The 26,052-nt window shown below is 44.9% G+C and overlaps 1 protein-coding gene and 1 long non-coding RNA gene across 3 annotated transcripts in view; both read left to right on the forward strand.

Annotated features, from left to right (window-relative positions):
• The window catches only part of LOC144382801 (uncharacterized), a 49,467-nt gene extending 39,336 nt beyond the window's left edge, over positions 1-10,131 (forward strand). The window contains exons 1-2 of one of the 2 annotated variants that reach the window (XR_013450206.1): positions 5,992-6,082; positions 9,310-10,131. This is a non-coding gene — a long non-coding RNA (uncharacterized LOC144382801). Of the gene's footprint in view, positions 1-5,991; positions 6,083-9,309 lie in introns of those variants that run through there. The other variant, XR_013450204.1, reaches the window with a different exon arrangement.
• Positions 10,132-10,918: 787 nt separating this feature from the next.
• CALM1 (calmodulin 1) lies at positions 10,919-21,736 on the forward strand. The gene is made up of 6 exons (XM_036064445.2): positions 10,919-11,145; positions 13,976-14,006; positions 14,995-15,138; positions 17,294-17,400; positions 17,818-17,953; positions 18,138-21,736. Exons 1-6 carry the CDS (start codon positions 11,143-11,145, stop codon positions 18,164-18,166), a joined length of 450 nt encoding a protein of 149 aa, XP_035920338.1. The 5' UTR covers positions 10,919-11,142; the 3' UTR covers positions 18,167-21,736.
• Positions 21,737-26,052: the final 4,316 nt, after the last annotated feature.

Raw genomic sequence — 26,052 nt, forward strand, 5'->3', positions numbered from 1 at the left:
TTTTTTTTTCTTTCAACACCACAATTTTTTTTCTCCATTTGTCTCCACTTTTTATTTTTAAATTAAGGACATATCATCATTATGGGAAATTATTAATGTCTTCTTAAATATCAAGGTTTACTTCTAAGCTTTCCTTTGTGTGTATTCTATTACATTCTTCGAACAATACACAGATTTATAAGAAAATAATAAATCAGACTCACTCAAACAAAATCACTCACTTTCCCTTTCTATTGTTGCTCTTCTGGTCTTTATAAAGAGATAATGTCCTTTACCCAGCTTTTGATCTTCTTTTGTAATTTTGGGGGGGATAAGTATCATGATTGATCAGTCAGTTGTTTTAAGATTTTATTTATTTATTTATTAGAGAGAGAAAGAGCAGGGGAGAAGAGGCAGAGGGAGAGGCAAAGGGAGAGGGAGAAGCAGACTCCCTGCTGAGTGGGGAGCCTGATATGGGGTTCAATCCCAGGACTCCAAGATCATGACCTGAGCCCAAGACAAATGGCTTTACTTTCGTCTTCTTCAGATGCTTAACCAACTGAGCCACTCAGGCGCCCCAATCAGTCAGTTTGAGTAGGCATGGCCTAGTCTGTTCTGAATATTCTAATCAACTGTCATTCAACAAAGTAGGAATTCTATAATGATCTTCATGTTTACTGTTGATTAAAATGTTTTCAAAAGTCAAAGGAAAGATCAGCCTGGTAAGGACCCTAAAGCCCACTCTGTCCCTAATTATTCACTTCTCAGAACTTAGTTTTCTTATCTGTCAAAGGAAAAGGGGGACCAGATGGCCTTTCTGTGATTCCTCCCAGATTTAGAATTTTATGATTCTAAATATTTTGCTTGTGAATTTTGCGAGAGGTTTGTGCAGAATTCCATTAGTAACTGGGAGACCCCTGGAGGTGTGGATATAAATAGAACTAAGGTCATAGGGGACTTGACTCAAGAGTTACATCTTTTTATAAATCAAAGATTAATTGTAGTAAGGGGAGCAGAGGAATGTTATCATCCACAAGGCCTCCCAGTGATTGTGGAAAGTCTTGAGATGACTTTGCTTTGGACTTTGTTATTCCATCTAGGGATTGGCTGTCCTGAATTGTTCTCTGTGCTAGGTCTTATCTATACAGCTGGTTTAAAGTCTTTGACCTTCGTTTAAATTGCTGACACTTTCCTGTTGTTAAGCTGTACCAGTTTCTTTACTTTTGTCTTCTTCAGGCTAGCAGTGCTTCTCTTTCGTCTTCCCAAAAGAGTTCAGAGAAGCTCATTTTCTGAAAGGAGTAACCAACAAATGAAAAGGAATGTAGCTATACAATTGTAATTCTTTCAGGACATTCTGAAGTATTTTGGGGGGTACTGCAAAGTGCTAATAAAGAATCATCGTGGTTTTTTCTTCATTTCTCATTATGCAACCATTAGGCTGGTTCCTAAAAATTTCGTTCTCCTCTTCAGCTGATGAAAACGGGTATGACTAGACTTGTTTAGAGCATGGTGCTCTTTCACAGAAAGAAAAACTCGTTCCTTGGCTCCTGCAGCCCCTAACCCCCTCACCTAGCTGACTGTCTAGCAAATGTTCACAAGCAAAAAAGAGTTTAGAAAGAATAGCCCGGTGTGAGCCTCTATATACAAAATACAGGCTGAAATGGTGCTCAAACCTCAAAGTATCCCAAAATACAAAGCTCCCACAGGTACAAAGCACTGAACAGCTTTAATCGGTTCTCACCTTTCTTTGGGATTTGAAAATCAGAACTGCCTCTATTTGAATCACTTGTCGGTAGGCCGTTTAAAATATGGCTTATCTATTTTGCTGCTACCCAATTTGGGGGGTCATTTCCTAGGTTTCAAACTTGATGTGAAACAGGTGCAACTATGAGAATTTGTGTGATAGGGAAGCGCTGGAACTGTGAAACACGACACGATAAATCAGTTCTCTGAGTCACAAATCTCTTAGGCTGCTCTACAAGACGGTGATGACTCAGCAGCATTCCATTGGCCTGGTGGAGGGCGCGAGGCCAGAGGGCTTGTTGCCCCGGGCAGCAGCCTGTTGGGGGCGATGGGAGACCTTTTGGATCTTCCCACTGCCGAGCCTTAGAATGACTGCCTCAGATTCCCTGACTGGTCCTGGATTGACTTCTGACCTGACCTTTGCTGTATTTAGCTGACACGTATTTTAGATATTATAGACAACCACACCTTATATTTGTCTAGGGTTTTATTGTTTACAAACTAATTTGACTTTTTTTTCTCTCGTTTTCTCATTTTCGTTTTCTCACAAGAGCCCTTGAGGTATGTTATGATTATATAGCCATTTTACAGGTGAGATAGCTGAGTCTGTGTGGCTGAGTGGCCAAGGAAGCAGCCATTTAACCTAGCAAATAATATTTCACAAGGCTGTCCTCTTCTGGGAAATAGCTGTTTGCTTAATAGAAATAAAACCTTGAATAAACTTTCACTGAAGTAAGACAAAATTTATTTCTATCCTCTTGCTTTACGGAGGAGAGTGTGAGAAGGCAGGGGGTGGGGGGGCATACCAAATACTCATTTGTACAATTTGCAAACTCTCTTGAAGGCAAATCTTTTCAGTGACCGAATGGTCCACTCATCCTGTTGTGATGCCGAGAGTTGGTTTATTAGCCAATGACTCAGAGTCTCTACTTAGAATGAATAAAACTCAAGAAGCATCTTCACTGGACTTGGGTGTAGATAATTTTTCTATTCAAGTACAACTTGCCTTTGGCCATATTTTCTCCACCACAGGAAGGCAGGAGTGAATCCAGTTATGTGAAAGTGGGGGGAGAATTGCAGAAGAAGGGATATGCTTGCGCAGGGCTGTGGAAGGGTACAGGTCTGGAGCAAGGCAGGAACAGTCTAGCACGTTCCTGAGGAGATGTGGCCTGCCACCAAATCTAGGGAGACTGGTTTCAGGTGGTAGTTCAGTGGTAAAGCAAAGATTTCCTTTTCCTTTTCTCTCACTTTGGAAAATTCATGTCTAATATCTTCCCTAGTCCTAGAAGTGAACTGAGGTCAACACTAACCAATTAATGTATTGGTATTTATTGACTGAGGTACTATGCTGAGTTCAAAGAGTATAACATGGGGACACCTGGGTAGCTCAGTCGGTTGTGTGTCTGCCTTCGGCTCGGATGGTGATCCCAGCATCCTGGAATCGAGTCCCGCATTGGGCTCCTTGCTCAGCAGGGAGCCTGCTTCTCTCTTTGCCTGCCGCTCCCCCCTGCTTGTGTTCTCTCTCTCTCTCTGACAAATGAATAGGTGAAATCTTTAGAAGAAAAAAACAAAAAACAAAGAGTATAACATGGAGCTTCTGCTACTATCTGGAGGAGGAGATAAGATACATGAAAAGATAATATCAGGTAGAAATGGGTAAGCAATGTAGAATTTGGGAGAGAAGTTCATTTGGAGCTATAAGAATCAGTTGGAAAGATGTGGGATTTAAACTGGGCATGAAGGACCTGGAGGGTTTAGACAGCTGGTGAGGAGGATATGGACAGACATCTGACCCTGGGAATGGCATGGAAAGGGCATTGAGTTGGGAGGGCACAATGTTTATTCAGGGAACAGAGAATAAACCAATCTGTCTGAAGCAGAGAATTTGTTTTTATAGAATAACAAAAGTAACTCTGAAAAAGTAGATCAACAAACTGTTGAAGGGCTTTGAATGCTAGGCGTGAGGACTTAGCATTTTTCTCTCCTGTGGGCACTGAGGAGCCACTGAAGGTTCTGGAATGGAGAAGTGACACAATGAAACTAATCTGGTGGCCACATGCTGCCTGGCTCAGAAGGGGACAAGCTCATTGGGATGGACAAAGAATCATGAATCGGGTATTAAAAATTTAGGGGTTCTCAACATTCTTGATCTAGGCAAACGTGGATGTTTCTTCCCTTAAAAAAAGAAATCTTTAGAATAATGCTGTCCAAATAGAACTTTTGTGATGATGGAAATGTCCTGTGCTGTGTAATATGGCAACCACCCGCATATGGGCCTATTGAGTAGCGGATATGTGGCTAATGACACTGAGGAACTGAATTTTTTATTAAAATTAATTTTGATAAAGATAGCCACATGTGGCTAGTGGCTACTGTGTTGGAGAGCATGGCTGCAAAATGCAGGACCAAGGCTACCTGTTATGATTCAAACCAAACCACACAGTTACCAAACTAGACCTTCCCTCCGCTGGACTTGGTGAGGCCCATTCTTTGCTATAATCCACAATCAGCATCAATTTATCAGATTAATCCTTGTGGTCAGTTTTATCCATATCATGACCTCATTGAAAGTACCAATTTTTTTTTTTTAACTTATTTATTTGACACAGAGAGAATACAGTGAGAGAAAGTACCAATTTGTGCCAATCCCTGCCTCTGCTCTTCAGGCAAACTGAGTCACCCCAAAACAGGCTATTCCAGCTTACCACAGTGGCCACATATCCCTCAGCTGAATAGTTGTCAAATCATTTATAAGTTGCTAAATGCCTGTTGTTGCATGGATGTCTTAGATCAGCTCTCTGGTTCGTCCCCCACTCTAGCACATACGGTAGAAATGAGAAGTTGCTGGATGTTTGGATGTTGATTAAAGTGACTTGTATACTTGACTTTGGGATTAATAGGGAATTTCTAAAATAAAATGACTTAGAGAATATACTTCTCAGTAGGTCAGCTGCATTTAAAAAAAAAAAAAAGCTTGAATTTAGTGTAAACAACTAAAGCACAGAAAGCTGTGATCTTATCCCATTGGGCATTTTAGAATCTGAACTCACATACTTGTTCCCTAAGTCTGTACAACCATTGGCTGCCCGTGACTTAAGAGCTCAGTGGGTGAAAGCACAGAGCTAATGAAGCCCAAGTCATGGGTCCAGACTTATTAATGGCCAATTATTTTGCTCTGTTCTCTATCCCTGACCCCAACTTGCTGTGTTGCATATTCATGACCTTGGTCACAAGGGTGGAACAGGCCAGAGAGGGAAGAGTGCAAATCTATCACCACAGCTACGAGCAAAACAAGCACGAGCCCTGTGGATGGAGGGCAAGATGTCCTCTCCTCTAAAAAGGAAAGCCTTTTTAAAAAAAAAAACAAGAATGGGGCAAACATGCAAGGTAGATGGTGCTGTTTGGAAATATTGCACTTTAGACCATTAACTAAATATATTGGTGAACATTGCAAGCTGGAACATACTGCAGGGCATTTAGTCTGGTTATGATTCACTTAAAATTATGGGACACTAAATCGACACATGCTAAAATCGATCATGTTTTTCTCCTGGTACAAGGTCTTGGCCTAACACCTGCTTATTATGTTCTGATGGTCACGTTTTAAAATTTCAGTGTAATGCTATAATTCTCCCTTTATTCTTTCCCTTTATAAGAGCCAGTCATGAAAGGTTATACCCAAAAAACTCCGTAACAGCAAAATTTAAAATGGAAAAATAAGGAGGTATTTTGTTTGTTGTTAGAGATAGTAAAGCTTTTATAATAATCCTGTATAACATTTAATGAAATGTAAATCCACACACGAACAGCAAGATTCTGTTCCGGCTCATGGAGATGATTAGTGAGGTAGAGAATCCCAAAAGTAGATAATCATCAAAGTATTATGGGGTGGAGAAGGATCGGGAGCTGGGGACGGTGGAGAGGGAGAACACAAGACTTCTTTCCTGTGAGGTAGCTCAGGGGCTCCAGTTTGGCATTACAAATTTCTTTTTTTTTTTTTTTAAAGATTTTATTTATTTATTTGACAGAGAGAGACACAGCGAGAGAGGGAACACAAGCAGGGGGAGTGGGAGAGGGAGAAGCAGGCTCCCGCGGAGCAGGGAGCCCGATGTGGGGCTCGATCCCAGGACTCCGGGATCATGACCTGAGCCAAAGGCAGATGCTTAACCACTGAGCCACCCAGACGCCCTAGACTGGATACTTTGTAAAAATCATCAAACCAACTCTTTCTCTCTCCCTCTCTCCCCCTCTCTCTCTCTCTCACACACACACAGTCATTTTCTCAAAAGAGTGTACGCTTCATGAAGGCAAGGAGATCTTTTTATCTGTCATTGGCTGTATTCCTGATGCCTAGAAGAGTGTGAGTATGAGAAATACTCAAATAGAGAGGGAGAGGCAAAGGGAGAGGGAGAAGCAGACTCCCCGCTGAGCAGGGAGCCTGATGTGGGACTCAATTCCAGGACCCTGGGACCATGATCTGTGCCAAAGGCAGACACTTAACCAACTGAGCCACCCAGGCGCCCCTGTTTGTATTAATTGATATCTTAACATCAGGTTTTGCTGCAAGACAGTTTTGTGAAAGAGATACTTAAAACACCAAATCCTGGAGATATAGCATGGAGCAGGACCAGGATTAGGGAGCCCTCAGAGTTCTCTCTTTCTACAAAAGCACAGAGTCATCACCTGAATGTCCCAGAGTGAACACTCACCTCACCTCTTTAGGCCTCATCTGCAAAATGAGAAATGTCCTCCAGCTACAAAGCATCACAAAGTAAATGGTTTTGTTGTTGTTGTTAATTTTAGGTAATTAACATACAGTGCAATATCGGTTTCTGGAGTAGAATTCAGTGATTCGGGGCACCTGGGTGGCTCAGTTGGTGAAGCATCTGCCTTTGGCTCAGGTCATGATCCCAGGGTCCTGGGAATTAGCCCTGCATCGAGCCCTGCATCAGGTTCCCTGCTCAGTGGGGAGTCTGCTTCTCCCTCTGCCTCTCCGTCCCCTCCTCCCTTGTGCTCTCTCTCTCTCTCTCTCTCTCATTCACTTTGTTTCTCTCAAATAAATAAATGGACTCTTTAAAAGAGAAAAAAAAGAATTCAGTAATTATCACTTAGATACAACACCCAGTGCTCATCCCAACACGTGCCCTCATTAATCCCCATCCTGCATCTCCCCACCCTCCATCAATCCCCAGCTTGTTCTCTATAATTAAGAGTCTCTTATGGCTTGTTTCCCTCTTTTTTCTTTTCCCTCTTCCCATATGTTCATCTGTTTTCTTTCTTAAATTCCACATAGGAGTGAAATCATATGGTATTTGTTTTTTTCTGACTGACTTCATTTAGCATAATACACTCTAGCTAAATCCATGTTGTTGCAAATGGCAAGATCTCATTCTTTTTGATGGTTGAGTAATATTCCATTGCATATACATATACCACATCTTAAAAAGCAAATGTTTTGCTTTGAGTTTTCTTCACAAATACCCTGCTCCTTATGTGGGAGATGTAGCTATAACTACATTCCTATGATCTTATTTTACTTTCAAATCCTTGGGTAAGAAGTATTTATTTAAGGGCCACTGACTGGCTCGGTTGGTTAAGTGTCTGCCTTTGGCTCAGGTCATGATCCCAGGGTCCTGGGATTGAATTCCACATCAGGCTCTCTGCTCAGCAGGGAGTCTGCTTCTCCCTCTTTCTCTCAAATAAATAAAATCTTTAAAAAAAGAAGAAGCATTTCTTTAAAAAACAAATGTAAAAAATTTTTTTAAGATATTATTTTTAAGTAATCTCCACACCCAACCTGGGGCTCGAACTCACAACCCCTGAGATCAAGAGTCACGTGCTATACCAGCCAGGTGCCCCTAAAAAACAAATTTTAATCTTAATCTTTGTGCTTCTTCCTCCCCCAGAAAATCAAATTAAAAATAAATTCTATTAAATTACAGGAAATAGTTATAGTATGATGTCCAAAGTGCTTGGAGCTAGATATTTGGGTTCTACCACTTAAATTAGGAAAATCATCGAATCTCTTAGTGCCTGTTTCCACATAAGGATAATAATACCTGCCTCATGGGATGGACAGGAGAATGAAATAATGCATTTAGCACAGGGCCTGGCCATAGTCAATGCTCAGCAAAAGTTGTTTTCTTTTTTCTTTCTTTCTTTCTTTTTCTTTCTTTCTTTCTTTCTTTCTTTCTTTCTTTCTTTCTTTCTTTCTTTCTTTCTTCTTTCTTTCTTTCTTTCTTTCTTTCTTTCTTTCTTTTTTTTTTAGATTTATTTACCCATTTTAGAGAGAGAGAGCATGAGAGGGAGGGGCAGAGGGAGAGGGAGAGAGAATCTCAAGCAGGCTCCACACTGAGCATGGAGCCCAACATGGGGCTCGATCTCACAACCCTGAGATCATGACCTGAGCTGAAATCAAGAGCTGCCCACTTAACTGACTGAGCCATCCATGCACCCCTAAAAATAAAATCTTTAAAAAAATTATGATAAGATCGCTTCTCAGCTTTTTGGCTAAGATCAAGTGTAAAAATATTATTATTAAAAAAAAGAATCTAATCAAACCATAAGAGACTCTTAATCATAGGAAACAAACTGAGGGTTGCTGGAGGGGAGGTGGGTGGGGGGATGGGATAACTGAGTGATAGACATTAAGGAGGGCACATGATCTAATGAGCACTGGGTATTATATAATACTGATGAATCACTGACCTCTACCTCTGAAACTAATAATACATTATATGTTAATTAATTGAATTTAGATAATAAAAAGAGTCTATTTGACTTTAATGAAAACCCAGTGATCATCTAGGTAGAAGAATCTGCTTCATGAAATAGGCAAATCCTTCACATTTTATGTTTAAAGTTTTCAGGTATTGATTTCACTAATATATAATCTAATATTAGAGCCCCCACGCAAGGGCCTCTGCTCTGTTTTATGCTCCATCTTTGACTCACAGTAAGATCTTGGGCAAGTCACTGACATTCCCATATTTCCATGTGTCAAACTGGCCAAAAAACTAAAGCATGACCTCACTACAAACCCAGTAGACTTGAAAGGTGAGATGTGCTTTGATAAATTAAAGAATTACCAAAAGAGAACTTAAGCTAGTAAAACCATATAAAGAATCGGAATAATGAATTTTACTATAATGAGTAAAATGATTCTAAAATGTACAGTTTTTAGCAAGTAAAGTCATGAAAAAGTTTCAGAGGTTTTTATTTGGGTGAAATTGGTTAAATGACAGGGGGAGAAATATTATTTTCAAAATCATGGATTATAGCAATTTAACCAAAATAATTATAAGGAATGGAAGACAGAAGCTAATGAATCCTTAATAATTAAACACATTTCATTTCCAGGCCATTATTTCCCCCTACTTATACAATGTGTATGGTATTTTAAAATGTATTTCACTAGGTACTATATGAAAAACCTGACAAAGAATACAAATTCCTTTAGAAATGAAGCAGTTTTAAGATGTATTTGACCATTTAGACTTGTAACTCACCAAATTATTGAATATTCTTTAAATTGATTTCTAATTAGTCCCTTTCCCTCTATTTCCCGTTTCCAACTCTCCCACTCAGGTTTCCCGCCATGAGCAAGCACAAGATGAAGAAGAAGAGGAAGAGGAGGAGGAAGATGATGATGATGACTGGGATTTGTGAAATAAATGATGTCTTTTTCATCTGCAGAGAGAAGGCAACACCATTCCCTGGCTTGCCGCTGCAGCCTCTCTTTAAACTGAATAGCAGGTTCACCCTTTCTGCTGCATTTCAGAAGGAACAGCAGTAAGAACAGTTCCACAGAGGTTATCCCAGAAGTCTTGTGGCATCTGCAATGTGCCTGAACATTTTTTCCTTTTTAAAAAACATCTTTCTGCAAATTTTGTCAAAGCCAGAAACAAATGTAACCAAGGGAAGCCCTTTCTAGTAGAGTTTGTCAACTATACACTTTGCACATTCCCTGAAAGAGTAAACAAATGATAAATTGCAACTGTTGCCCAGGCCCTGTAAACAAAAGATCAAATTCTGTGTGCTGCCTTGGCAAGAAAACTAACTGCAGCATTTTGTCAAGATTTTTACAAGTTCTGATTTCAAATTAATAACTGAAATTGCCCTTTTCCTTGTTTACAGAAAAGCTGAAAACATTAGTAAATTTAAAGATAAAATATTTTAAAGAAAGGAACAGAATCAAGACTGTACATTAAAATATAATCTAGCTCCATTGTAGAGACAACTTGCTGTTTGTTTCAGCTCTAATCTAGGAAATTCTAAGTGCCTATCTTTTTTCTTCTTTGTTTTTCTGAATAAAGACCTGATCCCTCTCAGGACCGGGAAAATTAAGAAAAAACAAAAATCAAAGCATGGATTTTAAGGTCTATGGAAGAGTCACACAGGTACATTAATTTCAGTTAAGACCAGAGCCAGGATGAATAGTATTTTCCGTAGGAAACAAAACAGTTAAGGGAGAAATATTATTCAGGCATACAAAAAATATTCAGTGGAAACGTGAAAACATTAAAAGAAGACTGGCTAAGCATATGAGCATGACACAGATTTAGCAACTCAGCATATATAATGTTTCAGAAATTGCTTCAAATTTTTAAGAGAAAAAAACATCTGACCAATGTCTTGCGCGAGGAAAACTGCCATGCCCCTTCCAGACCCTCTCCAAGGCCGGGGAAGGTGTGCAGTCAATTCCTCTGTCCCCAGCTCCCCGCGGCCGCCCCCTGCCCCAGGACCTCCTGAAACACCCCGAACGGAAGGCGGCCAGCTGGGGACCCCGGGGCGCGGGGCCTGGAGGACCCGGCTGCCCCAGGAGAAGGTGTACAAGATGTGAGGTGAGGGGGGTGTCCCACAGGTGCAAGTGGGGCTGGGGTGAGAGGCGGACAGCTTCTCACGTCCAGGGCCGTCCCAGGTCGGGGCTGTGGAGGCACTCTGCCCTAGTCCAGCCCCACATGGGACCGGGGATTCCTCGCCCCACCTGCTCTGCCTCTGCCCCAGCCCCACGACCTCGCGCCTCTCTCCAAACCGTTCGCTTCCCGAGCTCCCAGGCTGGGCCCGCGGCGGGCGCGCCGGGGCGGCGGGAGGCGGGGCGCGCCGGGGGCGGGGCCAACCGGGCGAGGCCCGGCCCTCACAGCGCCGCTCCGAGCGAGCCGGCAGCGGCCGTGGCGGAGGGATACGGAGCGCCCTATATATACCGCCGGGCGCAGGCTCGCACTTCGGCAGTGGTGGTGGGAGCCTCGCGGGCGCGGCGCCGTTACTCGCACTCGGGCGGCGGCAGCGGCACAGCGCTGAGCGCACATCGCGCCTTAGCAGTAGCAGCGGCAGCAGCAGCGGAGGCGCCCCCGCCGTCACAGCCCCTGCGCTGGTGCAGCCACCCTCGCTCCCTCTGCTCTTCTTCCCTTCGCTCGCACCATGGTAGGTCGGGAGTGGTAAACGGCGGCGTAGCAGCTGCCTGCCCATGATTTCTTCCCAAATTTTTAGTTCAGCGCCCCCCCTTTTTTTCGGGGGGGGGGGTTCCTCTTTTCCGGGTGTTACGCAGCAGCTGCAGTTAAGAAGGACGCGTTTTGGATTTGCATTTCGCTTTTCTCGGCCAGGGTTTCTTATTTAAATTTTGGTCCCTCTTGGAGCTGGACTTGGCCGTGGGCTGTCCGCAGGCAGGGGCTCCGGCCGCGGCTGCACCGGGGCCTTCCGCATCCACCCCCTCCCCCAGCGCCGCACCACTGCATCCAGCGCGCCGCACCCGGGCTTCCCGCAGCGCTGCGCCTGGGCCGGGGCCCCGGGGGGCGGGGGAGCCGGGCGGGGCCGGGCACACGATCCCTTCCCAGCCCCCCCTCCACCCTAGGCACGGTGGCGGCGGGTCGGGCGGACTGCGGAGAATGAATGGGCCCGACCTAGCCGGTGGCGCACATTGCTCGGGCCGGGGCTTGGAGGGCGCAGTTCGCGTCCACCTCCTCCCCCACCCGGCGACCCCGCTGGGCGCCCTGGCTCGGCAGCTCTCCCTCCTCCCTCCCGGGGGGCGCGGCGCGGGCGTGGGCTGGGAAGGAAGGAGCCGGGGAAGGGTGGGGTGGGGGCAGGAAGGCGAGGGGTGGGGGGCGGAGAGGGCGGAAGCGGCGGGCCGGCCGCCCTGCGGCCGGGCGGGGCCCTGCGGTGTGCCCGGGGCTCGTGTCCTCCTGTTTCGCACCCCTGCAGCCCCCCACCCAGTGCGGCAGTGAAGGCGTGCGTGATCCTCTGTACAACGGGAGGTCCCTTCCCGCGGGAGGCACTCGGCTCGCGCTAATTGGGGCGGGGGGGGCGGGGGAGGAGGGAGCTGGCGCGCGGCTCGGTTTCCATTAGAGACGCAAAGTTTCTGCTCCGGGAGGAGGCGGCGGTGCGGCTCGCCGCCTGGGGGAGCAGAAGCGGGTGGGAGGCGCGGGGCGGGCTTGGCCCCCTCTAGCCGCGCGGTCCCGGAGCGGGGGTGGGAGTGGGGGGTGGTCCTGGCCAGGGAAGGGCGGTGCCCCCGCCCTGGGCCTGCCTCGTTCCTCCGCACCCCTTCTGCTCTCGGGGCACGCACCCCTGCCTGGCCCCTCGCCACTTTGCAGTCCGCAGGGAGATGCCCTCCACGTTTCCGCTTTCTCTGCAGCCTGTAGATTGCCAGATGCGCCTGTGCGCCTCGCTGGGTGTGTTTTCTACAGCCCCCTTCCTCCCTGGGCGGGCTGGGCTGACATCACCCACAGCGCTTTCTGGCTTGGCGGGATGGGGAGATGGCTCCCGACAGGTTCAGAGCACCTTTACCCTCTAGGCCAGAGCGATGTGGGGCCGGGTATTTCTTTATGGAGGAAGGCTGATGCTGTCGAAAAGCTCTCTAACCAAGAGAGTTTTGCGGTGAGGTGGGACTGTTCTCCCCGCTAAGGTGACAGCTCCTCGTGCGAGGTGTGGCAGGGCTTCCTGTTGTACAAAGACAGATGTTATCCTGGCGTTACGTAAATCATCGTGTCTCCTTCATTCGATAGAAAGAAAACCGCCTTCCGGTGACTGGGGTAGAAAGGAAGGAAGACCCAATTCTAATTTGAAAAAACAAGCTTTCCTCCAAATCAATATATTGGAACACCACGTCTATTGGGAAAGTTTTCATTTTAAGAATTAGCGTAAACATAACGGGGTTAGCTTTCTATTGGGACTTAACTGGCTTCATTAGGTGTACTTCATTAAAATAAAAATACAGGCTAGCTCTCCTTGCATTCTCCAAGTTCCCTGGCTGGAGGCACAGGTCACAGGTTCCGTGTTGCAGAGACCAGACAATACAAGTGCGAATTACCTTCATGGCCATCACTACCTGAGTAAAGTGTGTTTATTACGGGCAGCCCTTATGTCATACTGAAAATTGGTAGAGTGAATATTCTCTGGCAAAGTTGGTAGTTGCTCTTTTTCCAGAAAAGACGAGGTATAGTCTCCTAATTATTACATACTTTTGTGTGTACTTAAGGTTTGCAGTTTTGAAACAGCTCAGTTGTAGGGTGGTTGCATTTTTTCCTGGCTTCTTTATCAAAGATAATTTGACTGAGGACATCAGCCATTATAAATGGGAGGCTTTTAATAAATAACTGCCTAATTTAAATGGAAAGCATTTATTACATGGAAATGAAGTTGGTTGGTGGGGGTAACCCATTGCTGTGTATTTATTTTTTCCACTTAATTGTATCTCATAAAATAGATAGGAAAGGCTGTTAATCCAACCCGATGCCATTATGTAACGCCTATTTGGAGATTTTGGAGCGCTTGCAGCAATGCGCAAGGTGTGCTCAAAGCCTGCCCCTGGCTGGGATCCTGGCTGTGGTGACAGCAGCGTCAGGCTGGGATCCTCGGGTGGAAGCGGGGGACTGCGGTGTCCCTGGCGCAGTAGGTGGCGCTCTTCTTTCTCCGAGCTTGCCGCTGCATCCGGTGTGGTGTGGCCTTCTTCCACTAGAGGTGCCATTTTTCAGATTATGACCTGACCCTTGTTAGACCTGGGAGCACACCGCCAGAGGCCCAGCAAAGAAGACCTGAAGTGAAATGTCACTTCTTTGTCATCCTTTGTTTTTTAAAATCGCGTAAAGTGTTCCCTTTATCCTCATTGTTTTCATTTAATGGCTTAACGATTTCACACGGTTGGCTTTTTTCTTTTAAAGAGTGATTTTTGAAAGGTCAGTATCAAAAGTATAATTGGGAAAACTGTTGCTCGCAATCAACGCTTGTGCACTGAGTTATAACCTCTTCTCTCTTTATGTAGGCTGATCAGCTGACCGAAGAGCAGATTGCTGGTAAGTTGTGATGACCTCAGGGAGTCCCCGTAGTCCAGAACTAGGCACGACTCCGTTCCGGCTGGCTTCTCTGACCCTTCCCCCGACTAAAATTTGAGCAGTTTTCTAAGAACTTCTTTAAATAGAAGCAAGAAGCAGAAATATTTAGGTCAGGTGCTAATTCCTTGCCAGTGTTGCAGAGGCGGCGTGGAAGGAAGCGGGGCTAGGCCTCCGTGCTCCCCTCTGCAGTGTTGGCTCCATGGTGGGCGCGGCTTTGCCTGTCACGCGAGCGTCCGGCCAGCCTGCTGCTCCTACAGGCTCCCAAAGGGCGCTGAGAATTCTCACGCCACAGGTCTTTTTGTAATTCACCGTGAAGGCTTGTGCTTGCCATTGGAAAATACATGGGGATGGGTGGAGATGAGGGTTAGGACTACTATAATAATTGGGTAGGGAGTTAGTTTAGATTCTAGCTTTTAGTATTACTTGGAGGACTTTTTTTTGAGATGATTTCTCTTTAGGAAACCAGGGATGCCTTTGAAATGCCTTAAGTGCCAGCTAGAGAGAACACGCCGGTTACCTGGGAATGTACATTTCTAGTAGCTCCTTCCTGTTGTGTGAAAGGCGTTCCTGTGGCTTTAGCAGTTTATCAGGAAGGGGCCTTAAAAGGGAACCCGCGGACCAATCTTCACTCGTCAGATTGGATTGAGGACTAATTTAAGTGTGTTTAAGTTTAGTTTTCTTTAAAAATATGAGAATACTGTGGTTTTATGGAACCGGTAACCAGGAGCAGAGTTTGCTTTATGGACTGTTGAATGAAGGCCGGTCCAGTAGGACTATTGTGGTCTTTATTTCAGGAGATAAAGACTGGGCAGTTTCTGATAATTTGCAGACTTGGCGTAAGAATTCTCAATGCCATTTGGTTTGCTTTGGCAAGCCCCCCAAGGGAAGTGTGTGCTGTGGCCGGTTTGGGTAAAGACCTTCATTCTAAAGGGTAAACCTTTGTTTTCAGAGTTCAAGGAAGCTTTCTCCCTATTTGACAAAGATGGCGATGGAACCATCACAACAAAGGAACTTGGAACTGTCATGAGGTCACTGGGTCAGAACCCAACAGAAGCCGAGTTGCAGGATATGATCAACGAGGTGGATGCTGACGGTGAGGGCGCAAACCTATGAATGAGTGCCAGTGTTGTGTAATTCAAGTTCAGACATGTCACAAGATTGTCTTTCAGGTCCCCAGGGCAAAGCAAATGCGCAGCGCTCCTTTTGGTGGTTGCCTGACGGGCCGTTGACAATGAAAATAGAAGATTATGGCCTGCCTTTGGCTGTGCTCACTGTCTAGAACATTTCCTGGATCAGATTGGCGTATTGTTCTTTTCTACTTGCCGTGACCTACAGCTCAGTCTTTTTTATCAACTGGCCCATGAGTCTGCACTGAGTCCTTTGGGGAAGTAAAAATAAATAGCCATAGACTTTTCAAAAAGCTGACTGTCTCCAGGAGGTGTGGGAAGTGAAGTGGGAGAAGAGCACTCTTAGACGTTAATGTAGAATTGAGTACAGCGTGAGCTGCAGATGTGTTTATTACAGAGAATTTTGAGGATCATGTAAGGCTTGGACATGCAGTGCTTGATGACTGGAGGGAGTAGATTATAGAACCTAACAGAAGGGGAAGGTGAATAAAGTGCAGAGCAAGAAGGAACAAGCAGTACCCCCTGTAACGGGGTCACCAGCTGGTCACCGATTCCTCTGGACTCTAGAACAGTGGACAGTAGACCTTTTATTGCTCACTTTTTCTCAGTAAGCAATTCTTGAGCATTCCCCTCTCAAAAAACTGTCTTTTTTGGAAACCATGTATACGCAGTTAATATATGACATTGTAGAGCATGGTAAATTTTTTAAAAATGAGCTAAGAATAAGCAGTTTGGATCTAGACTACTTTCTAGATGATTGGCTTGAGAGTAACCATTTAAACATACGTATCATAAGGTGATAAAGTAGAATTAAATTTGTCTGGTCACGTATATTTAGAAGCAGGGGTTTTGGGTGAGCTCTTTAACAAGTGGTTTCAGCTCATTCAAGCTACTTTGGAAAGTGTGTTCGTCCATATTAATGTTGTTCTGGAAAAGGGGTAGTTCATAATTCCCTCTTGTTTGACTGCTAAGATGATTGGCCATCTGGGAACATGGGGTGACCACCCCCCATCTTATGTGAGCCCTGGGAAACGGTGCTTAGGGACTGGCAGAATGGATTAGGCTCTTAGATTGTATGGAACAAGGAAGGAGTGAGTTTTCCCAGGCCACAGAATCCCATATTTGTAATGAATAAATGTAATGCCTAAGGGTGTCTTCTCTGCATGGCTATGAGATAGCACTTCAAATAATTTACTTTGTCTTGCATGAGTACCATAACGCTTTAAAATTTTGGGGGCCAAAGGGATTTCTGAATTATTATTTTGATTTAAAGGTAGTGGTGAAAATGAATAACTTAACCTGAGGCTTTTTTCTTCTAATTTAATTTTGTTTCCTTTAACTCAGTTTACATTGTTAATCTGCTGGTTTGTCTTTGGGGGGTGCTCGCCTAACTCTTAGCTTTAGAGGGGGAAGTTACTTGGAATACTGGCCGTAGAACAGACTCTTCTGACCCAGTTTCCTAAGTGGTAATGGTCTGAGCTTTGAAAACACTTCCGAGCCTTGCCCTTAATGAGGAAACAAAGACCCTGAGTTGGAGAAAAAAATGATTAGGTGATTTCATCAGAATGTGGCCAGGAAACACCTTCTGGAGAAGACTGTGTGATACTTTATGGTCCGTGGCATAAGAAAGTCCATTTTCCCCCTTCCCGTAATCCTTTTCTTCTGTAAAAACATTCTGTTGTGCTGGCGGGCCAGTTCTGGGCCTTGACCAGCATCACGAACCAAGGCAGAGGTAGGACTGAGGGCTCACCCCTCACTTGGGCGGGGGGAAGGAGACAGTCTCGAGTGCTTCCATCAGGAATGAAGGGTGCTGTGGGCTTTCTCTTCTTGAACTGCATAACCGCCTTTAGCAGTCAGGAATCTACACGTGCAGTTTTCTTTGCATCATGAAGTGCTCTCCTGGACCCTGATTACTAGTTTGAATTACATGAATATGTGAAATTGCCCTGCGAAGTATTTGAACAGTTGAGACTTAGAAATGGTTTAACCTTATAGAATAACCGATCCGTTTGTCCAAGTGAGTCTTAACCGTTCTCTAAAGTGCTTTGAAGATTATCACTGCTGGGGAGGGAGCGTCACTGGAGCATTTATTTTATGTGAGCTTTTGTTTTTTAATTTGAGGAAATGGCACCATCGACTTCCCAGAATTTTTGACTATGATGGCTAGAAAAATGAAAGATACAGACAGTGAAGAAGAAATTCGCGAGGCATTCCGAGTCTTTGACAAGGTAAATCTGCGTCCGTGTTGCAGACCGTCCCTATGGACGGCTTCTTTGCTCCCGTTTCTGAAATACTTAGAACACTTAAACCAAAATGCCTGGGCCTCTGTGCTGATCTCACTTTGAAATAAGCCGACTTAACTGCAGCAACCTTAAATTGGGTGAGGGTGAGCATAAGTAGTGGGGAATTCTGAACCAAGCTTCCTGATTGCTGCTTTCAGTTTGTTAGCGCTTGCCAAGCCCCTGCATTTTCGGTGCTCACCAAGGGCTTGCACTTGGTGGGTTGGGCGGGGACCGGAGCTGGGCGACCTGTCCCCGTGTGCAGAGTTGGCGGTGCCGGGTGAGGGCACGAGTAAGTCCCAGACTTGCGTGCCCGTTCAGAAGCCCTCTCCACCACCCTCAGTAGCCCCTGCTTAATGTTCACAGGATGGCAACGGTTACATCAGCGCGGCGGAGCTACGTCATGTCATGACCAACTTAGGAGAAAAACTAACAGATGAAGAAGTAGATGAAATGATCAGAGAAGCAGATATTGATGGAGATGGGCAAGTCAACTATGAAGGTAAAAACACTGCAGAGTCTCTTTAGCTTAGTTTTTAATAGTCTTCCCTTTCGTATCTATAAACAAGTTAACTGCTTCATGAGACACTGATTTTTATTTATTTTCTTTATGCAGAGTAGAGATGTTGTGTTCATTCAAGCTGTTTTTGAAGATAACCAAAAGTTATGATTATTTGTCTTTACAGAATTCGTACAGATGATGACTGCAAAATGAAGGCCTACTTTCAACTCCTTTCCCCCCTTCTAGAAGAATCAAATTGAATCTTTTACTTACCTCTTGCAAAAAAAAAAAAAGTTCATTTACTCATTCTGTTTCTATATAGCAAAACTGAATGTCAAAAGTACCTTCTGTCCACACACACAAAATCTGCATGTATTGGTTGGTGGTCCTGTCCCCTAAAGATCAAGCTACACATCAGTTTTACGATATAAATACTTGTACTACCTTAATGATAAGGAAGCACCTAATGGACTCCTTGCAGTTCCATTTGCTCATGATTAATACACTGTTTGGGCTGGCCAGTTTTTCATGCATGCAGCTTGACAATTGAGCACAGTCAGGCATTTGTATTAAAAACAAAAAATGAAAAAAAACAAATTTAAAACTTCTTCAAATGGGTTCTAGTTCAATTTGTTAGTATAAATTGTCTTAGCTGGTTTACTGAAAACAAAACATTTAAAATTGGTTTACCTCAGGATGCTGTGCAGAAAAATGGGTGAAGGATAAACTGTCTAGACGCAGCCCCACTTAGCAGGACGGCCCTCTCGTACTTCCGAGTGCCCCCACCCATGGTGACCATGACACTCATCCCGGTGGCATGCCGTGTGTGTTGGTTTAGCGTTGTCCCGTGTTGTCTTAGAGCGAAATGGGTGTCAGGCTGTCACCATTCACACACTTTTTTTTAAAAAAAAAAAAAAAACCTTTACCAAGGGAGCATCTTGGGACTCTCTGTTTTTAAAACCTCCTGAACCATGACTTGGAGCCAGCAGAGTAGGTTGTGGCTGTGGACTTCAGCACAAGCATCAACATTGCTGATCAAGAAATTACAATTTACGTCCATTCCAAGTTGTAAATGCTAGTCTTTTTTTTTTTTATTCCAATAAAAAAAAGACCATTAACTTAAAGTGGTGTTACATGCTTTGTAAAGCTGAGATCTCAACGGGGACAAGGCAGTTGGAGGAGAGGTCAGTACTTTAAAAGCCCACAGCCCAGCATTGGGCTTCTCGCCCTCCCACCCTCCCTCCCTCCTGACGTCTCAGCACCAACCTCTGAGCCTGAGACCTTGCCTAAAACAGGGCAGATAGCAATTGCTTCATCCTATCTATGGACATGTAGGTCTACTTGTATTTTCACTGGGGGGGGCGGGGGTAGGGTGGGGGGAGTGAACCCTAGTAACTTAATGATTATTCAGGCAGTGGCGCTCTTCGTAATGAAGGAAAAAAAACCACTTTTTCTCAAGCATGTACTTAGGGGTTCTTCTCAATCGTGCTGCTGATTACCTGTTTTATGTAACTACTTGAGACCATCTGTGCAAGAGACATGATTTAGTATGTCTGTAATTCGATCCTTGCTGTGTGGTAGAAGCAGTAGTCCCTTCTAAGCCAGTCTTTATGCCTAAGACACTACCGATCACCTTTGATTCATGATTTTTAATTTATGATGCTACTTTTCCTTAGCCTCCTTTTCCTTTTTTTTTTTCTCCCCCAAAGTTGACTTGACTTTGCTCCCCTCCTCCCTGCCCCCAAGTAGAACTAATGCTAGCCCCTAGCTTGAAAGTAAACTCCAGCCTAGAGGGGATTTTGTGTCTAATGATAAAACTATAACCAAAACAGATAGATGCTGGTACTGGTCTTCGCAGTGGGATTGGTGTGCTTTAAAAACCCCTTTAAAGGAATACTGCAACCAGTGCAGAACTCTTTTCTGAAATGCAGGCTGGATGTGCATTTGGTTTCTCACCAGGAAGGAGTGTTGGGTTTTTGAGTCTTTCCGTGGGAGGTTTTAATTTGCCAGGGAACCGCGGCAGGCTGCTAGCTAGGCAGCAAGAAGCTCTTGGCAGCCAAATGGGTGCATTCAGGGCTGATTTAGAGAGACCCTTGGCTTCTCCCTCTCCTACTCCCTGTCTTTCTGGCATTTTGCAGCTTGCTAGATTTCCTGCCAGAGGGATAGGTCAGAGCAGTGGAGAGGAGCCCGCCCATTTACTTCTGCCGTTGGCCCTTAGCCTGGGTGGTTGTAGAAGAGACAACGGAGCTGGAGGGGACTTTCACAATTCCCTGAATCTGGAAGGCACACTTGAGAACACCTTGGAGGTTCTTCAGGTGAAAGAGGGAGGACCCAGGGCTCCTGGATGTTTCTTGCAAGGGAGGCCAAGTGTTGACCCATTCAGGCCTGTGTCTGATGGCTTCTTGGTAGTTTGAAAGAGAGTTGGGGGTAATTTAACTTGTTTTTAAAACTTTGCCTTCTGTCTTAACTCTTCCGTCAAGTCTTTTTCTAGAAGCTGGGTGGGCTCCATTTTAGCGGTCCCACAGTCCTTCCGAAAAGACTGCTTTTGAAACCAGATTCTTAACATGGCTAGCATCCTGTTTGGGAAGCAAGCCTTTCCCCCGGGGAGTGCTGAGTCCCCAGCTTGGTGCAGAGGGCGGCCCCGTCCACCGGAGCCTTTTCCCACTGGCTTTTGAGGGGAAGACCAGCCCAGGTGGGGTCTTTGCAGGCTGCATGCGTTTGTGAGAGGAAATAGCTGGGTGTTGGGTCCGTACCCTGAAAGTTGGTTAGCACCTCCCTGTAAACTCCTGCCCCTTACTTCTAACTGCTCTATAAATATATACATATATTTATATATATAAAGTGACTAGTTTAACTGGCATCCCGCTTGAGCCTGAGACTTGCCATAAGAAACTGCTGAGTCCTTGGCAAACACTTTCATAGTTTTGTTCTCCATCTGTTGGGGGTAGGTGTTGAGCAAGGCAAATTCATCTCGATGTTTCAGATGGGCTTTTGACGCACTTGCCAAGGAAGGCTTTTTCTGATTTTTAGACAAACGAATTTTTGCACACTTTAATTGGTGTCTTTCGGCAACTTAAACACACTGAAAATTAGCTACTGTACATATTTTTATATTCTCTTTATAAATGCATGTCTGACTCTACCTGTAACCCGCGTTGTGACGAGTGGCCGTCCAGCAGGCCTTCCCGAGTGCCGCTGTGGCCTCTCAAGAGTGGCAGCATATTATTAGCCCCTCAGCATACTGGGAACTTCTTCCTGAACAAAGAATGTAAATTTGGTCAAAAGCCTGCTCTTCGGTTCATTCAATTGATTTTAAACATTTGAATTAATTATTCTATATCCGAAGGACACTATCCTTTCGGCAGTGACGAGATTTCCACGAATGTGTCTTAACCTATCCCCTTCAGCTGGAAGTTAGTATTTTCCTTTTTCTCGATCCCTCGAAGTTGTCTTGTAGGAGACAGAAATCCTTTGCTGTCTGTATCCCTTGGAGTAAGAAGGTAGCGACAGGGGTGGAGTGTGTGTTCTTTCTCCAGCTCTTCTAAGGTTCCTTAAACACGTCTGTGGCAAAGATGGCGGGAGTTCTGGTAACAGAAGGTACCCTTCACCGTGGCAATTTGAAAAGGAGATGTACTTGAACGTTTGTGTAAATCTTGAGATAAACTGTTTGGAGATTTAACCACCTCTCTGATGGGGGACCAACTCTATGGAAATTGTAAATAAGTTTTATTTATAAACCTGGCACTGTATTCAATAAACATTTCTGCAGCCTTTCATCTCTAACTGCGAACTGTGTAGGTTTTTAGCTTGTGTAGCCTCCAGTCCCTTCTGCTTAATGAACAAGGTGCTCCTGCCCCCAGATGTAATTGCACCGAGGCTCTAGGACGGTAGGCGAGCAGGAGGGGCCCGAAACACCACGGGCACATCCCACGACAGCTCCGCTCTCGTTTTCAGTTCAGGTGTTCCATAGCTGACATTTGAATACCATCTCGTGGCGTATTACCGTATCCGTGCTCGCTTTACGTGGGAAAAGGCACACCAGAAAAAGATTCACCTCTGTGTTAGTCCCAAGTGTCTTTAGGAATGGCACGAAGAAATACACTTTAAAAATTGGACGGGAATTTTAAATTGCACAAGCACTTAGCTCTGCCCATGTCGAGAGCAGGGCAGCCTAGGAAAGGGGATGGGAGGCAACTTTCCAGCCCTGGAGTTGAAACCTACCCCTTAATCAGTCCTGTTCCAGACCCTGATCCTGGACAAGGTTCTGTAGCAGGGAAGGCCACCTCTGTTTCCAGAAGGATCTTTTCCAGGCTGCCTTGCCTGTTTCCTTCTACGCAGAAGCAGTGAGGGGGCTGAAAAGAAGGGGAAAGATGACAGGGAACGCCGCTGCTTTGGTCAGAAGGCTCGAGCCCCACTTGCAGGGAGCATTGGGCTCCTCCTCTATGCAGGAGCTGACTTAAAGGATGTGGATACTGCCGTGGGGACGGAACCCTCTGCCCTGACATTTTTGGCCTGGGTCTTAGCTTGGGTTTTGTCCCTCTGTAGCTCTGGGCAGACACTTTGCTTCTCTGGGCCTCATTTTCCCCCTTGGTTAAAATAAGAGTATTGGACTAAGTGGCTTTCGGGGATTCTGACCAACCCAGCTTGACATCACTTGTTTAAATTGAAATTGCAGCCTAGGGCGCCTGGGTGGCTCAGCCGGTTAAGTGTCTGCCCTCAGCTCGGTCGTGATCCCGGGGTCCTGGGTTGGAGCCCCACATCAGCTCCCTGCTCATCAGGGAGTCTGCTTCTCCCTCTGCCCCTCCCCCTGCTCGTGTTCTCTCTCTCTCCCTCCCTCCCTCTCTCTCTCTCTTTCTCTCTCTCTCTTGTGCTCTCTCTCACATGCGTGCTTTCTCAAATAAATGAAAAATAAAACCTAAAAAAAAAAATTGCAGCCTCAAGGGTGGGAGGCAAAATAGTGTGGGCGTGCTGTATGCTTTGAGGTGACAAATGGGATTTTTAGTGTCAGCAGCTCCGTGTTGGGGGTGGAGTGGAGGTTAAGCTTGCTGTTAGACTGTGATGTAATATTGGAACGTGGGTCAGAGAAACTGATCATTAAGTGACTTCCATCCTCCTCCCAGGATGGAAATAGGAAGCTCCCACTCTGCCTGCAAGAGATTCAGTCCAAGTGGCAACGTCATCTGGATTTTCAGCAGCTTTGGTTCAGGAAACACACACACACACACACACACTTCCGATTTGAGCTGAACTTCCCTGGGCACTGGGGGCTGGAGCACCCAGTGACTCAGGATGCCTTAGAAGGAAATAAAACTTGAAAGTTTTTTTATAGCTTGGAGCTTCTCTCCCACTGCCCTCAACCCTCTGCCAGGGAGCGGGAGGAGTTAGCTCATGATCCAGAACCCTTCTGGAGAGCAGATGAGGGCAGCGGAGCTGGCCGGCTTTCCGCCTCGCCCATTGACAATCCCTGAACGTGGGTTTAAAAAAAAGGGTGTTCGCTTTCCTCACAAGAATTGTGTTCTGCCTGTGTGTCAGCAACCTTTGGAGTGAGTGTATTTACACACGCAGATAGTACTTGCAATGTCTCATTTTAAAGTTTTATTTTCACTTTTACAAAGATGAAAGGGAGAATCTGGAGTTTCTTCCACTAGTAAGACAATTTCTTAAATTTTGTCACATCATCTTGCTATCCTGGCTGCATATAAACATGGATGGTTCGCTTTTAAAAGTAATATCCTAAAAAAAAATAAAAATAAAAATAATTTCCTTCCCCTTGTTGGGTCTTAGTATACCCTTCAAGTTGTGACTTTCTTTTTTAATTACTGTGTTTTATAGTAAAACAATTTTTTTTTCCCCACAGAGATTGGTACCAGAGGCAAGATTTGAGTTAATGGATTATAAAAAGAAAATAGAAAATAAATGAAAAAGTAATTATAAAATAATACTTTAGTTAGAAGGACGAGATCAGGGGTGTCTGGGTGGCTCAGTTAAGCATCTGACTCTTGATCTCAGCTCAGGTCTTGATCTCAGGGTTGTGAGTTCAAGCCCCGCACTGGGCTCCATGCTGGGCGTGGAGCCAATTAAAAAAAAAAAGAAAAAAGGACATATCATAACGTAGGTCAAACTCTCAGTGCAAATATCCATATCTGGTGATTCTCAAATTTTTGGGAATACCTACCATGACAAGAAGCTTGTTACCTCAACAGGTGCCCAGTCCCATTTTTACAAAAGCATGTTTCTGATTCTAAAAGAAATGTTTATTGTATAAAATCTGTGATATCGGGTGACCCCACTACCCTGTAAAACATAGTTAACTCTTAGTATTTCCTTCCAGAATTTTTTCTCACCATATGGGTGCAGAGATATAATTCACAAAATTGGGATCTCTAGGTATGTTTTTAAAAAATTAAGCATGATATTATTTATTATATACAATTACATATTCTGTATACTATATACATATATAATATAATCTTTTTGTTCCTTAGCTTTTTTCTTGAGATACAATTCATGTTCCATAAAATTCACCCTTTTAATAATGGTTTTTAATACATTTACAATATTGAATTTTAGAGCATTTTCATCACCCCAAAAAGTATCCATTAGCAGTCACTTCCGGTTCTCCCTTTCCCCTACCCGTGGCAACCATGAATCCACTTTGTATGTCTTCGGATTTACCTATTCTGGACATGTCATATACATCGAATCATGTACTTATAATTTTTTTCCTCTCTTTTTCACTTTTTATACTGGACATTCCTCCATATACTTAAATTCTTGGATATAATTTTTAGGAGCTGGCTATATCAATATGGCATACTTTCGTTAACCAATCCCCTAATAAAGGCCATTTGGCCCATCCCCTTTTGAGCAGTTCTAAGTGTGAGAACATTCTTAATAGGTTGCCCTCTTCCTTTTAGCTTCTACTCATTAGCCTGGTGGAGCTAACACCGGACGTCTAATCCTATTTCCACACTGCAGACCTTTGGTCTTTTCCACTTCCACACACCCCTCCTTAAATATTCAGGCTTAATATTTACTTCTTGTTTTTTGTTGTTGTTACTGTTTTGTTTTGTTTTTTTTAAGACTGCTCTGAGAGGAATCAACACAATATAGTGAACTTTGCCCAGATTCTGGATTCAAACAGATTTCTGCATTCAAATCTTGCTTTCCCAAGCGGTACAACTTGGCAGGTGACAACTCTGTGCTTCAGTGTCCTCAAGGTGGTTGTAAGAGTGAATGAGATGACAGAAATCCTCTAGCACGGTGGCTAGCCCGTGGAAGGCGCTTACACTCTCTCTTCTGTGTGTTGTGAACTCCGTTACCACCAGAGAAAATGAGGCCAGGTTTACAGTTTCCTTCGTTGGATCCAGCTCATGCTGGCTTTTGGGAATTGCCACTTCCTCTCTTTGTTAAAAGCACACAAACCTTCTGTTTAGGCTTCGACTCCTCATCCTTTTGGAAGTCCTGATGAGAGTTGCCAGTGTTTAGTCTTCTGGTATCTGCTCCCCAGAGCTCATGGGCAGGCCTACTGGACCCTCAGTGGGGCTGGGCCTAAAACCTTCTGTCGGTGTTCTCCCTTGACGTGCCCACATGGGAAGATCTGTAGCATCTTTGGGCACTCGCAGACTGGGTCTTCTCTGGAGAATGATGGAGGTCCCATTCTTGTTAAAGGTCAATCTTAATAGAGGCGGTTGACCACAGGCAGGAGAGGTCAGTGGTTAGGCCCTCTCTTTGTTCTCTGGAACATCTCATTACCTTCCATCCCTGGCAGAGGCCTGCCTCTTCCTGCTCCTTCTCTTCTGGGACCCCTGTGGTTCTTTCAGAATTCCAGTGAGTCCTTGAAAAATGCTCACTGCCCCCAGCTGGGAGCCCTTCTCTCTAGGATGGCTGGACCTGGCCCAAATTTGTCTAACACCATGGAAAGTAAAGCTACCTGGTCACATCCTGCCTCCCCTCTTCTCTGCCAAACTCCACCTCCACCTGGAACATGTCATCTGACTGGGCTCCCAGGATCTGATTCCAACTCCAGGTCAGAGACCCCTCCCCAAGCCCCAGAAGTAGGCAATGACCCAATGGTTGGCTAAATCTTAAGCAAGCTC

This window comes from Halichoerus grypus, chromosome 8 (assembly GCF_964656455.1).
Source record: "Halichoerus grypus chromosome 8, mHalGry1.hap1.1, whole genome shotgun sequence".
Taxonomy (NCBI): domain Eukaryota; kingdom Metazoa; phylum Chordata; class Mammalia; order Carnivora; family Phocidae; genus Halichoerus; species Halichoerus grypus.

What these genes read in the sequence shown, in the direction of transcription:
- CALM1 (XM_036064445.2), top strand. An exon ending in CAACGAGGTGGATGCTGACG is followed by an intron (nt 15,139 to 17,293) that starts GTGAGGGCGCAA and finishes TTTTAATTTGAG; the next exon opens with GAAATGGCACCATCGACTTC. An exon ending in TGGGCAAGTCAACTATGAAG is followed by an intron (nt 17,954 to 18,137) that starts GTAAAAACACTG and finishes TTGTCTTTACAG; the next exon opens with AATTCGTACAGATGATGACT.